The following is a 20294-nucleotide window of genomic DNA, read 5'->3' on the forward strand; positions in this document are numbered from 1 at the left end:
ACACTTTTGACTTTGCCCCGAAGAGTTTAATCTGCTTTCCCATTCCAACCCAGCCCTCGCACTTTGCTCCTCTAATGCCAATCCATTCGCTGTACTTCGATCTCATCTATCTTATTGCCCACCACTCACCCATGCCCTGGCTCTGGCCTGGAACAATCTCCCTCTTCACTCCAACAGACAATTACTCTCCTCTACTTGAAAGCCTTATTGAAAGCACATCTCCTCCAAGAGGCCTTCCCTGATTAAGGCCTCATTTCCTCTATTCCCACTCCCTTCTGCATCATCCTAATTTGCTCCCTTTATTGCCCCTACCCCTCCCTCAGCTCCACAGCACTTATGCCTCTAACTGTAATTTCTGTATTTATATTTATGTCTGTCTCTCCCTGTAGCCTGGAGGCTCACTGTAGGCAGGGAATGTGTCTACCAACTCCGTTTTATTGTACTCTCCCAAGTGATTAGAACCATGCTCTGCACTAAGTAACCACTCAATAAATACGATTGACTGATTAAATCGTTTTTGAAAAGATTATCATTTCCCTTCAGTCTTTGTCATTCCTTTTGGGAATGAAGGGACTTTTGATGACTTTTTAGGATGGGCAGCTCCAGTGGAGCATTCCAACTACCTGTAGTGGATTGTGTTGTCTGTATGTTGTCTTTTCTCAGCCGACTCTATGTTCCTTGGGGCAGGGATTGTGTCTACTAACTGTAATATACTCTCCTAAGGGCTTAGTTCAGCACTTGGTACAGAGAAAGCACTCAGTAAAAACCATTGATTGATAAGTGAGTGTGTCCATTTGTGTGAGTGTGTACGCATATATGTGTAGATGTATATATAATTGTGAGTATTGGCAGGAACTGCTTTTCCCTTTGAATAAAAAGAAGAGAAGAAAGGAACTGTGAAGGATTTCACCCTCCCTCGCAAAGTCAGAAATAGAACACAAAATGATCAATCAATCAATCGTATTTATTGAGCGCTTACTATGTGCAGAGCACTGTACTAAGCGCTTGGGAAGTACAAATTGGCATCACATAGAGACAGTCCCTACCCGATAGTGGGCTCACAGTCTAAAAGGGGGAGACAGAGAACAGAACCAAACATACCAACAAAATAAAATAAGTAGGATAGAAATGTACAAGTAAAATAAATAAATAAATAAATAAACAGATTAATAAATATGTACAACCATATATACATATATACAGGTGCTGTGGGGAAGGGAAGGAGGTAAGACGGGGATGGAGAGGGGGACGAGGGGGAGAGGAAAGAAGGGGCTCAGTCTGGGAAGGCCTCCTGGAGGAGGTGAGCTCTCAGCAGGGCCTTGAAGGGAGGAAGAGAGCTAGCGCGGCGGATGGGCAGAGGGAGGGCATTCCAGGCCCGGGGGATGACGTGGGCCGGGGGTCGATGGCGGGACAGGCGAGAGCGAGGTACAGTGAGGAGATTAGTGGTGGAGGAGCGGAGGGTGCGGGCTGGGCTGTAGAAGGAGAGAAGGGAGGTGAGGTAGGAGGGGGCGAGGTGATGGAGAGCCTTGAAGCCCAGGGTGAGGAGTTTCTGCCTGATGCGCAGATTGATCGGTAGCCATTGGAGGTTTTTGAGGAGGGGAGTGATATGTCCAGAGCGTTTCTGGACAAAGATAATCCAGGCAGCAGCATGAAGTATGGATTGAAGTGGAGAGAGACACGAGGATGGGAGATCAGAGAGAAGGCTAGTGCAGTAGTCCAGACGGGATAGGATGAGAGCTTGAATTAGCAGGGTAGCGGTTTGGATGGAGAGGAAAGGGCGGATCTTGGCAATGTTGCGGAGCTGAGACATGATCTGAAATCTGATCTGATCTGACATGATCTGAGAAATGATCTGAAATGTCCCTGTTTACAAAAAAGGAGGAATTCAGAGAAGCCCAACCAGAATGACCAGGGCTCAGGAAGCTGAAAGAGGCAGAATCAACATGGAGCTGGGAGTCATCAGAGAGCTGATGGCTCCATCATCTTCAGACGATAGCACCAAATGGCCAAGAGTCCTTCCCTGCAGGATTCTGTCCCCAGGGGACAAGGCAGAGGGCAAGGCCCAAGAATGCCAGCCCTGAGTGGAGCTAGAAGTTCAGAGTTGTTAGATTACTTGGGTTCCTCAAGACCTAAAATGGATATAAAAGATGGGATTCTGGGATTCTGATCCTCTAGACTCTGAGCTTAATAATAATGATAATAATAATAATGATGCCAAGCATTGTACTAAGCGCTGAGGTAGATATAAGATAATCAGGTCCCATATGGGGATTGTAGTCTAAGTAGGCAGGAGAATAATCAATCAATCAATCAATCAATCATATTTATTGAGCACTTACTGTGTGCAGAGCACTGTACTAAGTGCTTGGGAAGTACAAGTTGGCAACATATAGAGGCAGTCCCTACCCAACAGTGGGCTCACAGTCTAAAAGGGGGAAACAGAGAACAAAACCAAACATACTAACAAAATAAAATAAATAGAATAGATATGTACAAGTAAAATAAATAAATAAATAAATACAGTAATAAATATGTATAACAATATATACATATATACAGGTGCATTGAGAATAGGCATTGAGTGCTCATTTTGCAGATGAGGGAAGCGAGGCACAGAGACGTTGTAACTTGCTCAAAGTCACACAGCAGAGAAGTGGCTGAGCTGGGATTAGAACTCAGTTCTACTGACTCTTAGGCTTGTGCCCTTTCCATTGGGCCATGCTGCTTCAGTGTGAGCAGGGAATGGGTTTACTGACTCTGTTGTACTGTACACTTCTAAGTGCTCCGCACATGCTCCGCACATAGTAGGCACTCAAATACCACCGATGGATCGATTGATTCCGTGGAAGAAAAACTTCCCAGACCCTGCGTTGTGTTTAAAAAGAGTATGTCAGAGACACATTTATTACTACTAGCGCTTCTTCCAGCACTAGTAGGGAAAGGCGGTTGAGCGACAGAAATTCCCGTACTAGTCAAGGCCAGCTCAACTTCAAGCAAAAACGAGTTTCTTTCCATTGGTACAGCATTTATAATGATCAGAAGAATACAGTATAAGAGAAATACTTTGGGATAGAAAGCAGTAAGTCCCTCAAGCATTTTCCAGTCAGCCCTGGACCTGCTTTCTTCTAGGTGATCTGATATTACTAATAGACAGGGTCAGGGTTTTGTTTTAGTTCAAGGGAGTAGTTTCATCATGTTGAAGTGTGCTTGATTCAGATCGAGCTTGGCTATTCGATTTGAGTGGATCATGAAACCAAGTTGGATTGAGGTAATCAAATAACCAAGTTATTTGAGTCAATCAAACAACTAGGCTTGGCTTGAGTAAATCAGGTCATCAGGCACACCCAGTGTGGTCAAGTAGGTTTAAGGAAGAGGAAAGATCAGAGAGAAAGGGGGAATAAATGCAGCGTCTTGACCATTGTGCTTCCACAATGCCAACTGTTGAGGAGCATTGCAGGGACAGGGAATCCGTCCTTCGACACCTCTCCTCCCTCAGGGTTGGACAACAGTCCCTGGGGGACCTTCTGGGGGTGAGCTTGACTTCTACAGTTCAGAAGTCAAAACTGAGAAAACCTACTTGATCATTATTTATTCATTCATTACATCGTACTTATTATTATTAATAATAACAACAACAACAATAACAATGGTATTTGCTAAGCACTTACTATGTGCCGAGCACTGTTTTAAGTGCTGGGGTAGATTCATGGTAATCAGATTGTAGGGCTCACAGTCTTAATCCCCATTTTACAGTTGAGGTAACTGAGGCACAGAGAAGTTCAGTGGCTTGCAATTGGGAGGACACAATACAACAATAAACAGAAACATTTCTTGCCCACAACGAGTTTTCAATCTCGAGGAGGAAACAGGCATTAATATAAATGAATAAATTACAGTCATGTGCAGAAATGCTATAGGGCTGGGAGTGTGGTGAAGGGAGGAACAAAGGCAGCAAGTCTGAGTGACACAGAAGGGAGTGGGAGAAGCAGAAAGGGAGGCTTAATCAGGGAAGGCCTCTTGGAGGGGTTGGGCCTTCAATTAGGCTTTAAACGGGGAAGAGTAATTGTTGAATTTGAGGAGGATGGGTGTTCTAGGTCAGAGTCAGGATGTGAGCGAGGGGTTGGAGGTGAGATAGATAAGATTGAGGCACATTAGAACTTTCTATTGAATGACAAACAGCAGTAATCAAGTTACTCATACATTCAGTGGTATTAAGGTAGCAGGTAGCTTCTATTGTGTGAAAAAGTACTGGGGAAGTATACGCTGAAGGGTGAATAAAACACAGTTCGTGTTCCTCAAGATCTAGAAGGGGGTCCACCATCTAGAAGTGGAGTGCACAATCTAGAAGGGGGCCTGGAAGGTTGGTGAAAGATTGAGGAAAGATTGACTACATAAAGACACCAGACATAAGAAGACCAGGACACAAATGAGCTCGGTTCTTGCTTCCAGTGCTTAGAACAGTGCCCAGTGCTTAGAACAGTGCTTTGCACATAGTAAGCACTTAACAAATACCAACATTATTATTATTATTATGAAGGTTGAGGTTGATGGAGCCATTTTCTGGCCCCACCCCTACAGGCAGGACTGTCCAGAGTCCAATAGTCCTGGCAACCACAGTCTTTCCAGTGTTCTATGCTCTGTAGAAGCACCAGTTGCAGCTTCTGCTGCCGTTACTACCAATGCTTTCATCTCACCCCAAGTACAAGTAGGGTCAGGGCCCACGTGGATGGATGGGGAGAGGCGGTCCTTGTTTCTGGAGGCCTAGGAGGACTGAAGCCATTGCTGCTACCATTGCTTCAGTCTCCTTCCGCCCAGTTTGGCTGCTTTGATCCATGTTACATGACTCTATGTCCTGAGCACTCTCGGACTCTTCCATTGCTGTGGAGAAAAGCACTCTGCTAACAGCTGCCTTCCCTCCGACTACTGAGGGTCCTACTCCCATCATGCTCCATGCTTGCCGGGCCGGGGAAAAAAGCTGCTCTGGCAGCCTTTTGGAGTCCTCCATCCCTAATGACACATGGAACCTTTTTGTCTATTTCTTTGTGTTGTGTTTTAATGTTTCATCACTCTTGATATGTCTGTCTCCATTTCCTCTCTCTTAGATTGAGAGGCCCACGTGGGCCAGGGACCCTGTCTAATTCCCACCTGTGTATTCTCTCCCTGCGCTTCATGCAGGGCTCTGCACTCAGTAAGCGCTTAATAAGTACTATTATTACTACTCTGTGCAAAGCACTCTATTAAGATCCGGGAAATAAATTTATGGAAGAAGTACAGACATAGTTCTTGGCCCCCAGAAGACTCATATTCTAAGAAAGAGGAGGAAGAGGAAGGTTGAGGGGGTGCAGATGGTGCCAGATGTATACAGAAGTCAAACTGTTGTCCGCCAGTGGACTTGGGCGTGACTGACTCCATTCTGTGTGGGCCGAGAGCAACTCCTTTTTATATTTTCTGCAAGGCTCAACAGCAGAATGTCTTCAAGGCCAGTAACAAGTAACACCTGTCTATGCAAGGTCATAGGGCAGATAACACCATCCAGTACAAGGCTGTGAGAACCGAGACTAATGAGAATTTGTAACATCCTTTCAGTCCTAATTGGTTCCCTGAAGTTCCCATTGCTCACTCCCACGTTGCTGTAACTCAATAAAAGAAACGGTGGGAATGGGATCAGGGCTGCTTACCACTCGTACCTCTCTGAGGAGGTGAACGGGCAGGTAGTCAACCTTCCTCCTTTACTGCTCTATCTATACTCATGTCTCCGAGGCATTTTTCCTATCTGCATCACCACCTTGGGTTCTCGAACCCTGTGGCCAGTTTACAGTGGTTAACCTATTTTGCACCCTACTTTTCGGTAACAAAACAAAAATACAAAAGAGAAATATGAGAAGCATTTCAGATTTCAGACTCATCACAGCTCAGATCAAAAGGCTCCCCAAATAAAAACTGTGGTATTTGTTAATTGCTTATTATGTACCAAATACTATGCTAATCGCTGGGGTAGATACTAGACTATCAGATCAGATGCAGTCCCTGTTCCTCACTGGATTCATAGTCTAAGGACGAGGATTTCTAAGCTTCAAAAGTCACAGCTGCAACCAGTCAAGTCCTTCCCCAAGCTGATTTGCAGGATTGATTAGAGCCCCATCATCATGGCTGAGGGGCAGAGAGAAAGAGAAATAGAGAGAGAGACAGAGAGAGAAACAGAGAGACACAGAGATGGAGAGACCGAGAGAAAAGGAACCTGGGTAAACCCTTCTGAAGTGACTGAAGAAGAGTTATTTCTCCAGGTGATCAGTAGAGGCTATTACCAAGAGATCCTGTAATCACCAATCAAATGTTCAACCTCCTGAGATTCACAGTAAAGAAAGAAAACTCAGTTGCCTTCCCAAAATTATTCGTTGGTCAAAGTTCCAGGAAATTGGACCTCCTTATTCTCTAACTATGGGGTCATCCCGCCTTACAAAAATGTAGTTCAGCCCTCAGCTGAACAAAATAATAAAGCTTATTAATCTTATTCCCAGATCTTTGAGATCTTTCACTTCCATGCATAACTATTCTCCTAGAATCACCCAGTAAGTTGTAAGTTGCAAGTTTCTATTTCCTAGAGTGTGATGCCGAACTATGAAACAGTTTCACTTTCCATTTCCCTCATTGGTACTAGAAATATGAAGGAATCAGCTGATCCTTTTGTTATATATAAAGCCAAGTTACTCTGAGTAGTCAACCAACTTGCTGAGCCAGCTTTCGGGAGGAAAAGCAGCCTAGATTTCCTGAAATTGAGTGATTTGGTAACTGCTGACAAACAAGAACTATGAGGTAAATCTTTATTTTGCTTCTCTCTCCTGCAGCTTCATTGATTTTATCTGGCTTCTCCAACTAAATAATTTTCTTTTATTCAAATTCTTGAACAACTTTCCTACCCCTTGGATTTGATTCTTTTACTTTGAAAGGCAGATATGTTTGGCTTTGAGATGCAGAGCAGTTGCAAAAATGCTCGGCTCACTTTTTTGAATATTGAATTGAATCGTGTTCTGACTGAATATGTGCTCAGGCATTTTGTTGTATTCTCCCAAGTGCATGGTACAGTGGTCTGCACAGAGGAAGAGCTCAATAAATTCTATTGTTTGATAAAGTCAATGGAAAAATCTCCTTGTGCATAATGAACGTTTACCACTGATTCAAATAGTCAGTGCTATTGAGCTAAATATCATTCAGATAAATTCAAGCTCTGCACCGCAGCTAATCAGCTGCTGTCTGGGAAGAGCATTCCTCTGAAATATGCACAGCAGACTCCTTTTCAGAGTAGTATTGTCAACATCCTATACACAATTTGATCTGTTGGAAACACAAGTCCCACTCTGCTTCTCTCCTCACCAGTCAGATGATGAGCTGAGTTGTTTTTCAACTGTTTCCCCTCTCCCCCTCCCTCCTGATAAGGACATGTTGTTAATGCAGTGTTTCCCAATCTTCCACTCTGTTGCCAGCTGAAAGAGTGGTCATGATTTGAATGAAGACTTAGAGCCATTTCCCAGGCAGGGAGGTGATTCTGTGCACCCCACATTCCCCAGGGGATTTGCTTTTCCTCTCCTACATAGGCACCCCAACTCCCCTATTCTTGGGCTCCAGACATGCTTCTATCCAGCCCCTGGCTCCCTGAGCCCGGGGATGGAGCTGGGCTCCAGTCTAGGACAAGCGGCAGCAAGTGCAGTTCAATTCACACTCTCTCCTGACCGCTCATCATCTTCCCTAACTCCTCTGGCCTCTCACAGTTTCTGCTGCTCCCACAGAAAGGGCATGGACCCGGTAGTAGCGGGGAGATCTGCGAAACAAAGTACTTAGTGGCCCTTTTTCCAGTTTGTTTTTTGGCTACCGAAAGGCCTCCTCAGCTCCCCAAAAGCTAGGCTGTTTTTGCTTCCAAACTGTTCTCATCTCCACACTGGTGCACAGGATTCCACAGACACATTTTCCCACAAGTAAGATTGTGGACAATACTCGACAGGCAGGTTTGTCCACCAATCCCATCCTGCCAGGAGGAAACCAATCAGAGGAGGACCGCTGGTACAGTGATGCTCCAACTAGTGAACAACCATCGCCAAGATCCGCCCTTTCCTCTCCATCCAAACCGCTACTTTGCTGGTTCAATCTCTCATCCTATCCTGACTAGATTACTGCGTCAGCTTCCTTTCTGATCTCCCCTCCTCCTGTCTCTCCCCTCTTCAGTCTATACTGCACTTTGCTGCCCGGATTATCTTTGCATAGAAATGCTCTGGGCTTGTCACTCCCCTCCTCAAAAATCTCCAGTGGTTGCCTGTCAACCTACGCATCAGGCAAAAACTCCTCACTCTCGACTTCAAGACTGTCCATCGCCTCACCCCCTCCAACCTCACCCCCCTTCTCTCCTTCTCCAGCCCAGCCCGCACCCTCCGCTCCTCTGCCACTAACCCCCTCATTGTGCCTCGTTCTCACCTGTCCCACCGTCGACCTCTGGCCCACATCCTTCCCCTGGCCTGGAATGCCCTCCCTCCATACGTCTGCCAAGCTAGCTCTCTTCCTCCCTTCAAAGCCCTACTGAGAGCTCACCTCCCCCAGGAGGTCTTCCCAGACTGAGCCCCCCCTTTCCTCTCTTCCTCCCCTCCCCATCGCCCCCCCACCCTACCTCCTCCCCCTCCCCACAGCACTTGCATATATTTGTACATATTTATTACTTTATTTACTTGTGTGCATGTACTACTCTATTTTGTTAATAATATGCATTTAGCTATAATTCTATTTATTCTGATGTTTTTGACACCTGTCTACTTGTTTTGTTTTGTTGTCTGTCTCCCCCTTCTAGACTGTGAATCCGTTGATGGGTAGGGACCATGTCTATATGTTGCCGACTTGTACTTTTCAAGCACTTAGTACATTGTTCTGAAAACAGTAAGCATTCAATAAATACATTTGGATGTGCTGTTGAAGATCTGTTAGAAATAAGAGAAATGAATTTAGGATTACCCAGCAAAAAGCTTGAAGTTAAAGAGCACCAGAGTCAGGGAGACAGTGAAGAAGCAGCATGGCTTACTGGGTAGCATACAAGCCTGGGAGTCAGAAGGATCTGGGTTCTAATACCGGCTCTGCTGCTTGTCTGCTGTCATTTAAGTTCCCTTAAAACCGTGAGCCCCATATGGGACATGGATTGTGTCTAGCATGGCTCAGTGGAAAGAGCACAGACTTTGGAGTCAGACGTTATGGGTTCATTCATTCATTCAATTGTATTTGTTGAGCGCTTACTGTGTGCGGAGCACTTTACTAAGCGCTTGGGAAGTACAATTTGGCAACATATAGAGACGGTCCCTACCCAACAGCGGGCTCACAGTCTAGAAGGGGGAGACAGAGAACAAAACAAAACATATTAACAGAATAAAATAAATAGAATAAATATGTACAAGTAAAATAGAGTAATAAATACATACAAACATATATACATACATATGGCATTTATACATAAATTTATACATTATACATATGGCATTTATTAAGCGCTTACTGTGTGCAAAGCACTATTCTAAGCACTGGGGAGGTGACAAAGTGATCAGGTTGTCCCATAAGGGACTCACAGTCTTTATCCCCATTTTACAAAAGAGGTAACTGAGGCACAGAGAAGTTAAGTGACTTGCCCACAGTCACACAGCTGACAATTGGAGGAGCCGGGATTTGAACCCATGATCTCTGACTCCAAAGCCCATGCTCTTTCCACTGAGCCACGCTGCTTCTTTGTAGAGCATTTATTCTGAATCGAGAGCTGAGTTAAGCTCTTATTTTGTTTTCTCTGAGCCGCCTCTCCTTCTGTGTCGTCCCTACAGTTGGGTTTGCTCCCCTTATTCTCCCCTCCCTCAGCCTCACAGCACTTAAGTACACATATCCATAATTTATTTATATCCAAGGCCGTCTCCGCCTCTAGACTCTCAGCTCGTTGTGGGCAGGGAACGTGTCTACCACCTCTGTCATATGGTACTCTGACAGGTGCCTAATAAAGTGTTCTGCACCCAGCAGGTGCTCAATAAATACGATCATTTGGGGGAGATAGACGACGACCAGCGTGGTTGCCCTCCTCCACCTACCACGTCTCCGTCAACCCGATGGTGGAGTGGACAGAGCCTGGTCCTGGGAGTCAGAGGTCATGGATTCTAATCCTAGGCTCTGCCACTTGTTGGCTGTGTGACTCTGGGCAAGTCACTTAACTTCTCTGTGCCTCAGTTAGCTCATCTGTAAAACAGGGATTAAGGCTGTAAGCCCCTCATGGCACAACCTGATTACCTTGTGTTCACCCCAGAGCTTAGAACAGCGCTTGGCACATAGTAAGCACTTTACAAATACCATCATTATTAATCCCTGCTCAGTGGCTTGTCTGCTGTGTGACCTTGGGCAAGTCGTGGCACTTCTCTGGGCCTCGGGTCCCTCTTCTGTAAAATGGGGATTGAGACTGTGCGCCCCAAGTGGGACAAGGACCGTGCCCAACTTGAAGACCCCAGGCCTGGGAGTCGGAGATCGTGGATGCCAATCCCGGCTCCGCTACTTGTCAGCTGTGTGCCTTCGGGCAAGTCACTTCACTTCTCTGTGCCTCAGTTACCTCGTCTTTAAAATGGGGATTGAGTCTGTGAGCCCCACGTGGGACAACCCGATGACCTTGGATCTCCCCCAGTGCTTTCAACGGTGCTTGTCACACAGTAAGCGCTTAACGAATGCCATCGTCATCACCTGTAGAATGGGGATGGAGACTGGGAGCCTCATGTGGGGCGGGGATTGGGCCCAATTTAAGGGGCTCATACCCACCCCAGCGCTTAGTAGAGTGCCCGGCGCATAGTAAGCGCTTAATAAATGCCGCAGTTATTATAATTATTAGCCCGTCCTCCTCCTGCCCCGTCTCCCTCAACCCTCATGGTTGACCCCTGGCCCACGTCATTCATTCATTCAATCGTATTTACTGTGTGCAGAGCACTGTACTAAGCGCTTGGGAAGTACAAGTTGGCAACATATAGAGACGGTCCCCACCTCTGGCCTGGAATGCCCTCCCTCTTCATAGCTGCCAAACTAGCTCTCTTCCTCCCTTCAAAGCCCTACTGAGGGCTCACCTCCTCCAGGAGGCCTTCCCAGACTGAGCCCCCTTTTTCCTCTCCTCCTCCTCCTCATCACCCCCCGCCCCAGCCCAGCTCTACCCCATTCCCCTCCCCACAGCACTTTGTGCGTATTTGTACATATTTATTACTCTATTGTATTAATCATCATCATCAATCGTATTTATTGAGCACTTACTGTGTGCAGAGCACTGTACTAAGCGCTTGGGAAGTACAAGTTGGTATTAATGATGTGCATATGGCTATAATTCTATTTATTCTGACAGTTGTGACACCCGTCTCCATGTTTTGTTTTGTTGTCTGTCTCCCCCTTCTAGCCTGTGAGCCCGCTGTTGGGTAGGGACCGTCTCTATGTGTCGCCGATGTGTACTTCCCAAGCTCTTAGTCCAGTGCTCCGCACACAGTAAGTGCTCAATAAAGCAGCGTGGCTCAGCGGAAAGAGCCCGGGCTTGGGAGTCAGAGGTCATGGGTTCTAATCCCGGCTCTGCCGCTCGTCAGCTGTGTGACTTTGGGCAAGTCGCTTCACTTCTCTGGGCCTCAGTGACCTCATCTGTAAAATGGGGATGAAGACTGGGAGCCCCAGGTGGGACAATCTGATCACCTTGCATTCACTCATTCAATTGTATTGAGTGCAATGTGCAGAGCACTGTACTAAGCGCTTGGGAAGTACAAGCCGGCAACAGATAGAGACGGTCCCTACCCAACAACGGGCTCACAGTCTAGAAGGGGGAGACAGACAAAACAAGTAACTAGGCATCAGTAGCATCGATATAAATAGAATTGTAGATTCATTCATTCAACGGTATTTATTGAGCGCTTACTGTGTGCAGAGCACTGTACTAAGCACTTGGGAAGTACAAATCGGCAACAGATAGGGACGGTCCCTACCCAACAGCGGCTCACAGCCTAGAAGGGAGAAGCAGCGTGGCTCAGTGGAAAGAGCCCGGGCTTTGGAGTCAGAGGTCACAGGTTCAAATCCCGGCTCCGCCAACTGTCAGCTGTGTGACTTTGGGCAAGTCACTTCACTTCTCTGGGCCTCAGTTACCTCACCTGTAAAATAGGGATTAAAACTGTGAGCCCCCTGTGGGACAACCTGATCACCTTGTGTCCTCCCCAGCGCCTAGAACGGTGCTTTGCACATAGTAAGCACTTAAATACCATCATGATTATTATCAGAATTATTATTGGAAGGGGGAGACAGACAGCAAAACATGTAGGCAGGTACCTTGTACCTATCCCAGAGTTTAGAACAGTGCTTGGCACTTAGTAAGCACTTAACAAATGTCATTATTATTATTATTATTAAATGAGAGAAGCAGCGTGGTATAAAGAGCCCAGGCTTGGGAGTCAGAGGATGTGGGTTCTAATCCCCGCTCCACCACTTGCCTGCTGTGTGTGACCTTGGGCCAGCCACTTCACTTCTCTGGGCCTCAGTTCCCTCATCTGTAAAATGGGGATGAAGATTGAGGGCCCCATGTGGGACAACTTGATCACATTGTATCTATTCCAGCACTTAGCACATAGTAAGCGCTTAACAAATACCACCACGATTATTATTAGAAGGGGAGACAGACAACAAAACAAAACGTGTAGACAGGTACCTGCTGTGTGACTTTGGGCAAGTCACTTCACTTCTCTGTGCCTCAGTTCCCTCATCTGTAAAGTGGGGATTAAGACAGTGAGCCCCCTGTGGGACAACCTGATCACCCTGTAACCTCCCCAGTGCTTAGAACAGTGCATTGCACATAGTAAGCGCTTAATAAATGCCATTTAAAAAAATGCGATTGAATGAATGAATGCCCCCGTCCTCCTGGCCCTGGCCCACGTGACCCACATCCCACCTGGTGCGATCCTGGCTCCGCCAATTGTCAGCTGTGTGACTTTGGGCAAGTCACTTACCTTCTCCGTGCCTCAGTTACCTCATCTGTAAAATAGGGATTAAAATTATGAGCCCCCCTGGGACAACCTGATCACCTTGTAACCTCCCCAGCACTTGTAACAGTGCTTTAAACATAGTAAGTGCTATTATTATTATTATTATTATTATTATTATCTACCTCAGTCCTTAGAACACTGCCTGGCACATAGTAAACGATTAACAAGTATTATAATAATACTAATATTATTATTATTTAGTTCTTTATAGCTAGCACATGGCTATAGATAGCTACAATCGTCTATATTTGTTCCTTTGTTCTCGTCGGGGCAAGCCACTTTGAGTAGTTAGACACTCATGGCTCCAACGCTTCCTGACCCCTGAGTTCCCCATCCCAACTCGGGCTGGTCTCAGCATGGGCATCCCCTGTCCCACTGACCTTTGCCAAGCAGCTCCAAAGGAACCCAAGCTTGGTCTCGGTTCCCTTCACCAGACATGGAAATCATCAATCGTATTTATTGAGCTCTTACTGTGTGCAGAGCACTGTACTAAGCGCTTAGCACTGGAAATGCTGAGGGCTGCCACAGTCTCAGCTCATGACTGTCCACACACTCGGGTGACCTGGGCCACTTGCCCTTGGGCACATTTGCCATGCCACCTCACCAGTTGAGCATGTCTAGAGTCCACGCTTTGGGGACAAACTCCTAAATTACTTTGTTCTTTCATTCATTCATTCATTCATTCAATCGTATTTATTGAGCGCTTACTGCATGCAGAGCATCATCATCATCATCATCAATCGTATTTATTGAGTGCTTACTGCGTGCAGAGCACTGTACTAAGCACTTGGGAAGTCCAAGTTGGCAACATATAGAGACGGTCCCTACCCAACAGCGGGCTCATGGTCTAGAAGGGGGAGACGGACAACAAAACAAAGCATATTAACAAAATAAAATAAATAGAATAAATAGGTACAAATAAAATAAATAAATAGAGTAATAAATACGTACAAACGTATATATACAGGTGCTGTGGGGAGGGGAAGGAGGTAAGGTGAGGGGGAGGAGGGGCAGAGGAATGTAGACTGGAAGCTCTTTGTCTCCCATTTAGTGACTCCATTTCCTCTCACTAATAACAATAATAATAATAATACTGATGATGATGGGAATGTGCCTACCAATTCTGTTGTATTGTACTTGCTCAAGTGTTTAGTATAGTGCTCTGCACACAGTAAGTGCTCAATAAATGCTATTGTGGCCGGGGAATGTCACAGTTGGTTGTTTAATGAGTGACACCAGCCCTGGTTCCTCTGGGCCTCAGCGTAGATCCGCCACCCCGGTGACCTGGCCCGTCCCTGAGAGGGGGCCGCCAGGCATGGCAAGCCGGGTCGTGGCCCAGGCGGGGTGGCCGGCCAGGGTTTTCACCCAAGGGGCTGCAGCTGGGCCGAGGCAGGACGAGGACCGGAGGGTGAACGGGGGAGGCCGACCCCAGCCTCAAGGGCCTGAGTGGAGACCCCGGCTCCTGTCGGGAGGATGGGCAGCTTCGGGATCCTTACGGGTGCGGAGCACATGGTTACAGCTAGAGTTGGGAGGCGGGGGTTGTGGGAGAGGGGAGAGCTTCTCATCATCATCATCATCAATCGTATTTATTGAGCGCTTACTGTGGGCAGAGCACTGTACTGAGCGCTTGGGAAGTACAAGTTGGCAACATATAGAGACAGTCCCTACCCACTGGTGGGCTCACAGTCTAAAAGGGGGATACAGAGAACAGAACCAAACGTACTAACAAAATAAAATAAATAGAATAGATACGTACATGTAAAATAAATAAATAAATAGAGTAACAAATATGTACAAACATACGTGCAAACATATATGTACAAATATGTACAAGCATATATATATATATATGTACAAACATGTATACATATATACAGGTGCTGTGGGGAAGGGAAGGAGGTAAGATGGGGGGATGGAGAGGGGGACGAGGGGGAGAGGAAGGAAGGGGCTTCTTCCTCTCATCTTCTGCATAGCTTAACCCTCCACTCCTTAGTCTCCCACTCAACAAGCTTTTTTGCCAGCTCCTTTCCCTGCCCCTCCCCTCCCCACAAGGTAGTTTTGAGTGAGACACTCCCTGGAATAGTGCAATTTCCATGAAAATGCTTATCCCTTCTCCCTTCCAGAACTCTGACTCGGAAACATGTTAGCCTGGGAATTGGGCAGAGGGTGTGCTGAATGTAGGGAACAAGGACAGGGTAGAGATAGAAGAAATGTCTGGGGCAGCCAGAAGAAATGTCTGGGGCAGCACTGAATGTACTTTCCATGAAAAAATTCCTGAGAGGCAGCCAGCAGCCTAAGTGCTGAACCAGGAATCATAACCACCTCCACCCCAGAGTCAGACCTTTGTTCCACTGCAGAGGAATATTTCTTCTGGCGCAATAAGCATCCCCAACTTATAAGCTTTGCTTAGAATTTGATTCCACCAGTGTCTATGATCCTCTCAAAAGTTGTGTCTGTGCATTAACTCTTTAAGATAAATGCAGAAGTACAATAGGACAACATTATAGTGGATGAAAACCACACCTTCCAATCATGAAAAACAGCTGGAAGCATTATAGAAATGGGAAGGAACAGTTTACAAAACAATGAGCTATCATCCTCCTTAGGCTTTTACCTCTCCCTAGCCACCAGACACAAGTTCTTCCCTTCACCGTATTTGATAAACTGAAGCAAGCAGTCCTTGACACACAGTAAGTGCTTAACAAATGCCTTCAAACAAATAATAGAAATTACCCTCCTCAGACTGGCTAATGACTGACTGGCAGACGATTCAAAGGAATCCGATCAAGCCTGCGGGAAACAGTCAGTCATATTTATTGAGCGCTTACTGTATGCCGAGCACCCTACTAAGCAAGCCTACTGTGTAACACTAAATAGAGCATTCCTTGGCCACAAGGAGCTTACAGTCTAGAGGACTGTAATCAGAAGATTCTGTTCAGGAACAGGTCATACACAAATAAACCCCTTCAGCTGGGTGGAGGACAATCAGATAAGGGAGACTAGGCAATTCAGCTCAGTCCTATTTACTGAGCACTTACTGTCCCCAGAGCACTGTACTAAGTGCTTGTGAGAGAACAATATAACAATAAACTGACAGGTTCCCTGCCCTCAAGGGCACATCTGGGGTTCAGTTAAATGCACTTTTGGCAATTAGCACTCATGTACTCTTCTCTAGGTATCCCTGTGTTCGAGGTCAGCAGGGGAATCAGCTAGACTTTGAAGGTGGTGCTGCAGGTTCTTGCCCTGTATAAAATGCTGGAGAAGCAAAGTGACTGCTCTCCCCACACTGCTCTCCATCTTCTCTCCTCCACCCTTGCTGGTGTTGCTGGGCCTGAAGACAATAAAAATGTCCCAAAGGGGGAACTGTTATTTAATACATTTTAGTAATAAATGGGCACCAATGAATGATCCATACTCATTTAAAAGAACCGGTTGAATCATTTACACAGTAGGAACCTGTTGGGTGCATCTTCTAAGTGTTATCATTTTTAACCACCGCAGTGAGAAGACCCAGAATTCCTTACAGACCGTTCTGCAGCAACTGACCTGCCATTTCACGTGGGATTTACAGAAGGATGACATCCCCCTCGAAGATTTGGAAGATAGAATCTGTGATCAGATTGAGTTTCTCATCACAAAATCCAAATTTACTGCACACAACCTCTTGGCTTATGCCAAGCACTTAAAAGGCCAAAATGAGGAAGCCTTCGAAAGCTTGAGAAATGCAGAAGAGGAAATCCGGAACAAGTGCATAAAAGAAGCTGAAACTCGACAACTGGTTACCTGGGGAAACTATGCCTGGGTGCATTACCACATGGGCAATCTTGCCAAAGCTCAGAACTATGTAGACAGGATAGAGAGAATGTGCAGCAAGCTTTCAAGCCCCCACCGCTACAAGGTGGAGCGGCCGGAAATCTTCTGTGAAGAAGGGTGGGCGCTATTAAAATTTGGAGGGAAATATTATGAAAGGGCTAAGGTGTGTTTTGAAAAGGCTCTGGAACAAGACCCCAACAACCCGGAGTTTAATTCTGGCTTTGCCATCACGGTGTATCGTCTAGATGACTTTGACAGACAAGGCCGTTCTAATAAACGTTTCTCCCTAGAGCCTCTGAGGCAGGCAGTCAGGCTGAGTCCAGGTGACCCATACATCAAGATGCTTCTTGCCTTGAAGCTTCAGGACATACACCAGGAAGCTGAAGGAGAAAAGTACATCCAAGAGTCCTTAGTTAAACACTCATCATCACCTTACGTCCTCCGCTATGCAGCCAAATTCTACAGAAGGAAGGGCTGTCTCGATACATCTCTGGAACTTTTACAGAAGGCCTTGCAGATTACACCAAATTCTGCCTTCCTAAACCATCAGATGGGGCTTTGCTACAGGGCACAAATGATTGAAATAAAGAAAGCCACAAAAAACAAGCCGCAAGGAGCAAATAAAGAGAAGGTGCAGGAATTAGTTAGATCTGCCATATTTTATTATTCACTGGCCGTAGAACAGAAACCAACATTCATATATGCATGTATAGACCTTGCCAACATGTACATCGAGGGAGGTCAATATGAAAAAGCAGAAGATGTTTATAAGAATGCTTGTCAATTAGAGAAAGTTACAGATTTAGAAAAACAAAAAATCAATTTGGAATATGGTCACTTTCAAATGTTTTGCATGAAATCTGAAGACAGTGCCCTTACTTATTATGTGAAAGGCTTAAAAGTAGAAAAAGAATCACATGTGAGAGAAAGCCTAAAGAATGTGGTACAGAAAATAGCCACAAAGCGACTGCAACAAAATGCATCGGATTCGGAGAGTCTGGGTCTCCTCGGGTTCGTTCACCAGCTGAAGGGAGAAAGGAGGGCGGCAATTGACTGCTACCAGAAAGCCCTGAAGCTGGATCCTGCTAACGACGAATACTCCAGTGCTTTGTGTCAGCTGCAGCTCAAAATATAAGCCTCGGCCTTTGCTCAATCAACCCATGTCCCACATGAACACCTTCCTTATAGTTCTTGTCTAAATACAAGTGTGGTTAGTGTTATCTTTCCAATGAATTAAACTCACGATGTTTTCATCTTTAGTGATGAACAGCTCAACAGCAAGCTAGACACTCTCTTCCCCTGTTAACTTTTCTACGGGTCTTGGTCAGTGACTCATTCATACTTCTTTCCCATAGAGGAAAATGGCAGCATTTTCCAAAGCTTGTGAGTTTGTACTAAAAGAGTTTAAGTATTTTGAAAGAGATTGCCATGCCCCTTTGGTCTTCATCATTCCTTTTAGGATCAGACAGGGGATTTGGCTGAAGGAACTTTGAATAATAGGATAAACTACTTAAGTGGAAGATATTTGTTCTCCTTCCTTGTAATCTGTTTTAGTGTTTATCTCCTTCCCTAACTATAAGCTCCTTGAGGGCAGGAATTGTCAAGTCACTATTGTACTCTCCCAAACACTGAGGGGAGTGCTCAGTGGAAGGTAAGTGCTTAATATGCACTATTGATAGCTATTATTTGATGGATGTGTATATTTGTATGTAGGAGGTATAAGAGTGTGTGTGTGTGTGTGTGTGCGCGCGCACATGCATGTGTGTGTAAGCGTGTGTGTGTGTGCGAGCCTGTGCATAAATGAGTGTTCGGAAGAAATAGTCTACCTTTTGTCTAAAAAAAAGAGAAATAAACTTCAAAGAATTCCACACTGGCCTGCTAAATATTAGAAATTGAACATAAAGTCATCAGAAATGTCCATTAACAAAAGGAGGAAACTTGGAGAAAACCAAGCAGATCCACGGAGGGCCCAGGGAGTTGTAAGAAGCAGAATCAAGGTGGAGCTGGGAGTCACCAGAGAGCTGATGGCTCCATCATTTTCAGATGATAGCGCCAAGTGACTGAGAGCCCTTCATTTCAGGTTCTGTCCACAGGGGACAAAAACCGAGATTGTCTGCCCTGAGTGAAGGTAGTGAATACAGTTGCTAGGTTACTCGGGTTCGTCAGGACCTGAAATGAACATAGAAGGCAGGAATGCCAAGGTTCTGGGGTTCAGGAAGATCCAGGCCTGAGGTTTTTCTCTACTGGTATGGGAACACCTATTCCCAGTGGCAGAGAGCTCCCATTATGTGCACCTCCATAGCAAAGACTCTAAACCCCATGGTTGGCACAAGAATAACTGTTGTTGCTAAGTTCTCCCCTTTCCTTTGGGTGCACCTTCCAGTGAACAGACTCGATGCAGATTAAATGATCTCATTATTTCAAACTCATATCCCTTTGTCCCATCTCTGCCATGACATGGAGTGCCATAGACCTTTCTGAGGTGTTTCCTATTCTTCCCAGAGAAATAGGGCATGGAGAGTCATGTAGCTTTAAGGGTGGTTGGCTGAAGCCCCACATTAATCCTTGGGACCTCCATCACCTGGCCTCAATCTGTTTCAACTAGAGGCTTTCAGTGCCCCCTTACTTCTGTGTCTCCCATCTTAGTGACTCCATTTCCTCTCACTAATAACGCTAATAATAATAATACTGATACTGATGGGAATGTGCCCACCAATTCTGTTGTATTGTACTTGCTCACGTGTTTAGTATAGTGCTCTGCACACAGTAAGTGCTCAATAAATGCTATTGCTTGATCCATTGGTTGGTCTGTATCTTTTCTCCAGCAGCTGATCTTTCACCTATTTCACAAGCCTGGATTTCCATCTTACCCCTGGCCTCCCACCCGACATCCTATTTGCAATCCTGGCCTTCTGCCTCACATTTTTCTTTGTGGACCTAGCCTTCTGTCTTACATTCTTCAGGCCCACTGGGGTGACCTAGGACCTGCACCCAGAGTCACCTGGTCTCTATCTTTCTCCCAGGGCCATTACCCATGGTAACCATGTACAGCGCTGATGCCACGGGCTTGTATCACCCGGGACAAACTATGTAAGTACATGTGGGAGTATTTTTTTTAATTGGTATTTGTTAAGTGCTTAGTACGTGCCAGGCACTATCCTAAACTCTGGGGTAAATACAAGCTAATCAGGTTGGACACAGTCCATGTCCCACATGGGACTCCATTTTACAAATGAGAAACCGAGGCACAAAGAAGTGAAGTGACTTCCCCAAGGTCACACAGCAGGCCAGGGGTGGAGCAGGGATTAGAACCCAGATTTTTCTGACTCCCAGGGCCATGCTCTATCCACTAGGCCATGTTGCTTCTCAGACTAGGCTGAGGCTGCCAGAATGAGGATGATGATGATCCTCTCCTGTTTCTCCTCTTATCTGTCT

General features: G+C 45.8%; 1 protein-coding gene across 1 annotated transcript; it reads left to right on the forward strand.

The window, feature by feature from the left end:
- The first annotated feature begins 6716 nt into the window (after positions 1-6716).
- On the forward strand, positions 6717-19602 carry LOC119920342 (interferon-induced protein with tetratricopeptide repeats 5-like). The gene is made up of 2 exons (XM_038740855.1): positions 6717-6813; positions 16548-19602. The coding sequence occupies exons 1-2, from the start codon at positions 6809-6811 to the stop codon at positions 17992-17994; spliced, it is 1452 nt and encodes a 483-aa protein (XP_038596783.1). The 5' UTR covers positions 6717-6808; the 3' UTR covers positions 17995-19602.
- Positions 19603-20294: the final 692 nt, after the last annotated feature.

The sequence above is a fragment of the Tachyglossus aculeatus genome, chromosome 2 (assembly GCF_015852505.1).
Source record: "Tachyglossus aculeatus isolate mTacAcu1 chromosome 2, mTacAcu1.pri, whole genome shotgun sequence".
NCBI classification, from domain to species: Eukaryota; Metazoa; Chordata; class Mammalia; order Monotremata; family Tachyglossidae; genus Tachyglossus; species Tachyglossus aculeatus.